Source organism: Capricornis sumatraensis, chromosome 2 (genome assembly GCF_032405125.1).
Source record: "Capricornis sumatraensis isolate serow.1 chromosome 2, serow.2, whole genome shotgun sequence".
NCBI classification, from domain to species: Eukaryota; Metazoa; Chordata; class Mammalia; order Artiodactyla; family Bovidae; genus Capricornis; species Capricornis sumatraensis.
In genome coordinates, this window is record NC_091070.1 from 86,129,962 (window position 1) to 86,135,526 (window position 5,565).

General features: G+C 60.6%; 1 protein-coding gene across 2 annotated transcripts in view; it reads right to left on the reverse strand.

The window, feature by feature from the left end:
* Window positions 1-1,354: 1,354 nt before the first annotated feature.
* MAP2K5 (mitogen-activated protein kinase kinase 5) overlaps window positions 1,355-5,565 on the reverse strand; it is a 261,252-nt gene continuing 257,041 nt past the window's right edge. For both annotated transcript variants that reach the window (XM_068963925.1, XM_068963924.1), the window contains one exon: window positions 1,355-1,767. In XM_068963925.1, coding sequence (XP_068820026.1) covers window positions 1,663-1,767 — 105 coding nt within the window. In that variant the 3' untranslated portion in view covers window positions 1,355-1,662. The remainder of the gene's footprint in view (window positions 1,768-5,565) is intronic.

Below are 5,565 nucleotides of genomic sequence, written 5' to 3' on the forward strand. Positions count from 1 at the left end.
AGGGTGGGAAAACGGGGCGCACGGAAGGCACATCGGCCTCTTAGGCTCCTTGGCCAGGAAGCAACCTGCCATCGGCTTCCGCTGATGAGCACTAGCCCCAGGCCCCTGATTACGAATGGGGGCCTGGGAGCTGGCGTCCGGGGCTGGGCAGCGGCTTCCCCACAGCCCTGCGCTACGCAGGGAGCATGAGCTGCTCTTGCAGTTTGGGGGTCAGCTTGGTGTCTCTGTGGTGGCCCTCAGTGGGGAGTGGGCCTGGATGTTCAAGGGTTAGTAAGGAGGCCAAGTGGCTGGAGTGGAGTGAGAGTCGGGGGTGATGGGAGCTGAGGTCAGAGATAACGGGGTGGGGGGCTGTGGCAAACTATAGGGTCATACAGGCCACCGTTGGGCCTTGTGAGCAAACAGGAGCTCCTGGGGGTTCTGGGTGGGGAGGGCCATGATCCCAGTGTTCCAACTAGCTCCCTCTAGCGGCTGTGTGGAGAACAGACTGCCAGGGAGGTGGGAGCAGGGGCCCTGGGAGGGGGCTGCCTGCTGGTCCAGGTGTGGTGCCTTGGGAAGCAGTGGAATCAATACACTTTGAAGGCAAAGACAGAAGGACTTCCAGGTGGGCGAGCTGTGGGGTGTGAAAGAGAAAGGCAGCAAGGCCGTGGCCCAGCACACCAGAGGGCACTTGGGAGGGTGGAGACAGGAGAGGCAGAGGGGGCTCTTGTAACACTGGGACCTCCAAGTGGAACCCCAGCCTCTCTGAGCCTCGCTTCCTCACCTGTAAAATGGGAGGAGAGGCCTCCTGAAAAACACTTACCTGGCGGGTGGTTGAGAGCGTTACTCGACAGGATGGCTCTGAATGGCCCGAGGTGAGTAAGCTGTGCTGAGGGCGGGGGCCAGGGCAGCGGGGGCCAGCTCGCTGTGGAGAGGAGCTGGTGGCGGGGCTGGGGTGGGAGGGAAGGGGGTGCCTCTGAGAACCACCCCAGGCCTTTTCCAGCTCTGGGTCTCCTTCCCGCACGGCTCAGATCACCGTGTTGGAGCCGGAGTTGGAGCTGGGACTGCCTGGCCCTCGAGGGTGAGGACAGACTCCAGCCCAGCAATGGCACAGGACGGGCGCTGGCTGGGCCACTCCGTGCCAGGTGACTTGCTTCAGGGACCTCCACACCTCAGTTTTTAACCTGTGAAATGGGTTGGTCTGCGAGCCTCCTCAGAAACTGGAGGAAGCACATTGGGGGAGGGGCTGGCACTGCCCACCCCCCGCAGTCCCTGCCCCGTTCCCAGCCCTGGGTGGGCAACAGACACTCTGCACAGCACGGCCCTCACGGCGGGAGGCAGCTACAAAGCAGTAATACTTTTATTCCCATCAGGGTAGCTGACGGGGCCCAACCTTGACAAAGAAGATGGTTAGGAAGAAGAAAGGGCCAGGTTGTAGGGGCCTCCATTTTTGATGCCCCAAGCCCTCCACCCACCCTGCCAGTCAGGCTTCCAGACCCGAGGCGGGCGAGGGCTGGCTCTGCAGGGCGGGCCACCCTTGAGGGCTCCCTAGGCAAGGCCATCTGCCAGCAGTGTCGAAGGTGAGTCCAGCAAAGCTCTTTCAGTGCGGACAGCAAACGGAGAAGGCGCAACAGGTGGGTCTTCCCCTTGGTGACCAGTCCTGAGCTCTCAGCGTCCACCCCAGCCTCAGGGGGGGCCCTGCTGGCTCCGCCTCTCCTCCAGCGCCCTGCACACCCACATGGACACCACGGTGGCATTTCCATCGTTGAACTGCACGATGAACGGGTGGCCCTGTGGGGAAGAGGAGGAAGCTGTGACAGGCATTCCCCGGACTTTGCACGTCGCCTGTTCACCGCTTTCCTCAGCAGCCCTAAGAGGTGAGGGCAGCTTCAGTCCTGTTTCATAGCCTTGATCACTGTGGCCCCAGGCAGAGCAATCTGGAGCCTGTCTGCAGCACTTGCTGCAGCCCTCATATTCTACCTTCGCCTTAAACTCCAACCAGCCTGGAAGGTCCCCCGGGGTATGAACCTGTCTTAATTCCACACAGCCTGGCCGTTGCTTGGCCCAGCGTCACTCCCAACAGCTGGCAGGCAAGGCCAGGCACCGGAGCCGCCACCGTTCCAGTCCAGTTCCTGCCCAGAAACCAGAGAATCATCTCGCCAGGGGCTACGCCAAGCCCAGTTTTCTTTTGTTTCAAGCTCTCCTAGGAACAAGCCACAGTCTACGAGTGGAGGGAAGGCAAAGTGTCAGGGGGTGCAGGGGCAGGAGGGATGCGCTGGCTCCTGCTGAGCAGCTGGGGGCTGGGAACTGGACTCTGGAGTACAGCCGCCTCATGCTCTAACTGCTGCTGCTGCTGCTAAGTCGCTTCAGTCGTGTCCGACTCTGTTCAACCCCACAGACGGCAGCCCACCAGGCTCCCTGGTCCCTGGAATTCTCCAGGCAAGAACACTGGAGTGGGCTGCCATTTCCTTCTCCAATGCATGCAAGTGAAAAGTGAAAGTGGTCACTCAGTCGTGTCCGACTCTTAGCAACCCCATGGACTGTAGCCCACCAGGCTCCTCCACCCATGGGATTTTCCAGGCAAGAGTACTGGAGTGGGGTGCCATTGTCTAACTACTTACCCAGAGTCAGTCCCTCCCCTGCTGTCCAGGAGACAAGATCTCTCCTGATGATCTTAGGGCCTCCTTGGGAGTTCCCGGGAATGGTCAGAAAAAAGCAGGGGCAGCCACGGGTGAGAGGAAAACTGCAAAGCCTTCCCCTCTTCCCCAAGTGCTTGTCTGTTAAGCAGCGCTCGCGAGGCAGTGTCCTCCCCTACCAAACTCTGCAGCTCGAGACTCAGGGAGCCACGGTGGGAAAACAGAGAGAATAGAGGGCTCTCACACCCCCAGCTCCTTTTCTCCCTCTGGCTTCGGCTCTCCAGCTCCAGCTGCCCTGCTCCGCCTGTTCTGAGCCCTTCTTAGGTGCCCTCTCCCCACCCACCCCTCCCGCCCTCCCCCAGGCTGGGCTTTCCAGGCAGCTTTCCCTATGAGCTCATCAGGAGGCGCTGGGTTGGGGCTTGGACGCCTAAACCCCATGTCTGTAGGAGCAGTCAAAGCCCAGGCCGGGGGAGGGAAGGGGGTTGCTTAGCCCTGAGATGTCCCCGGGACAGGAAGAACGTCCAGGCTTCCTCACTCCAGGCTGACACCACGCCCCTTGCCCAGTTTTCCCAGTTTGGGCAGGAAAACCCACTCCTGGAACACCGTGTGTGGGGCCAGCTCAGAGGCACAGGGAGCAGTGTCAAAGGTGCAGGGAGGAAGGGAGCTCGGCTTAGAGGGAGCCAAGGGCACCCCACCCAGGGCAGAGGGTCACCAAGATCACAGCGGAGCTGGGCCTGCAGCCCTGCCTGGCACCTTCTGTGATCTGCCTATGGCTCCCAACACACCTGCAAGGCCCCCCAAAGGAGCAGGTGCCCCTTCAGACTGCAGCTGGGGAAGGGGGTGGGAGGTCAGGTTGGGTGGGCATCCCCCCAGGCTGCACAAGCCTGAGTGGGGGCTGAGGCAGGAAAGCCCAGGTGGGACTCTCTCGTGGCCCTCATACGTTTCCCACCCCCCCCATATTCCCACCTCATGTGTCCCCCCACCCATATATACAATCCCACCTCATGTATGCCTGCCTAAATCAGCAGCCGGACAGAAGGAACCCTTCCTGAAGTCAGCGAGCACGTTTCCTTTTCAGGAGGCTCAGCGGAGGCGACCTTGTGCCCTTCTGAAGAACAAAGGGAGATGCCGTGCTCAGGAGCCGGTGGGCCCCTCCCCTGCAGCCCGGGGTGCACAGTGTCACTCTCCCAGAATGCCGGGTGACTTTGGGGGCCATATGCTGCATCTCTGCTGTCATCTGTTCAGGAGCAAGCAGAGCGGAACCGCAGGAGGGGAGAGGGGAGCGTTCTTCCAGCTACAGCAAGGCTGAGGGCTGCGCTGCAGGAAGCATCTTGCCCAGGTGTCCCGGGAGGCGGACGAGGAGAGGGTGGGCATCCACCGCTTTGGTGGAGATTCTGTCCCCTTCCTCTCCTACCCCCACCCCCTGGCTGGGACGGGACCCCCACCTCCTGTGTACCCCTGGGGCTTTACACCACCCAGCACGGGAGTGACTGAGACGAGTGGTTTTGTCCCCAGCTACTGTTGATGGGTTTGGGGGGGATAAGAAGAGGAATCACAGAGAGAGAAAGAAAGAAGAGACACAGAGACGGAGGGGAGACCCCAGCCTCCCCAGGCAGCCTGGGCTGTGACAGGTGAACTTGGGAGCTGCAGACTGCCTGGTCCACCACGTGACTGGACGCGCCGAGAAAGCCAGTACCTGGGGAGTGAGAGCACGGACAGTTGTCCAGAAGGAAACGAGCTGAGATGGCACTGGGAAGGCTAGAGATCATGGCAGTCTGGGGGCATTTCTGCCTCCAGGGTCCAAGGGTGCCTCAAGGTCTGGGGTGGAGGCGCTGAATCACACAGGTGCCATGATAATCTCCCCTTTGCAGATGAGGAAACAGAGGCCACAGGCTCATGGTTGACCTGTGCCGGCTCCCAGAGCTGTGACTGGATCACAAGTCTCTGAAACCCAAACCTATTGTCCGGGGCTCTTCCCGGGCTGATTAGGGGCAGGCGGACACTGGGAGTCACTTTTCCCTTGCCTGATTTCTGCCACGGGATTCAGGCCTGCCTGACCGGAGGGGACTGAGGCTGCAGGTCCTGACCCCTGGGAGAGTGGTGTCAGGGTGGTAGGTCACTCTTACAAGGGGGTGACTCCCCCCTCCCATCAGCCCTGGGTGGGAAGCAGAGTAAGTACACCATAACCCCATTTTACAGAAGAGGAAACTGAGCCCGGGAGGGAACATGATTTGTTAAGTGCTAGGGCTTCTGGTTGCTCCTCTGGTACATTCTCAGGGCTGGACCCCAGCCCCTGCGACCCCGCCACCCTGTGGGCTCCTTTCCTCCCTACCTAGCAGACGCTCCTCCAGCCCCAGACATGCACGGAGCAGATATTCCTCACGAGTTTAATGAATAAACAAAAGCTGATGGACAATGCTGGCAAAAAGCATGAAGATCACTCTGTGACGCTGAGGGGCCCCAGTTCCTACGTAGATCCTGACAGGCCTGAGCAGGTGCCTGCAACCACCAGAAGCCTGGAGATGGATGGAAACTATACACTGGTTAATACCGAGTCCAGCACCCTGGACTGAGTGCTGTGCGCCAGGCCTTGCCAAGAGCTTAGTCCTGATTCTCCCACCCCCATGCTCACTGCTGAGGTGCACATGGCCACCTGGCCGATGAGGAAACAGACACTCAGGGACCTGTGTGAAGTCACGGAAGCCAGGGCTGGGCTGGAAGCACCACCTGGGTCTCTGGATGCCAGGTGCCATGCTCAGGACCGCATGCTCTCCGACACCTATGGCATGACGGCTGCCCTCACAGGCCCCTCCTGGGGTTTCTGTGTGGCCCCCTGCACCACACCCTCTACAGTACCTGGGTAAATGCACACCCCGGCCCCCTCTCCCAGGCAGAGGAATCCAGACACGGACAAGCTCCCCAGCTCCCTCGGACTACCAGGGTCAACAGGAGC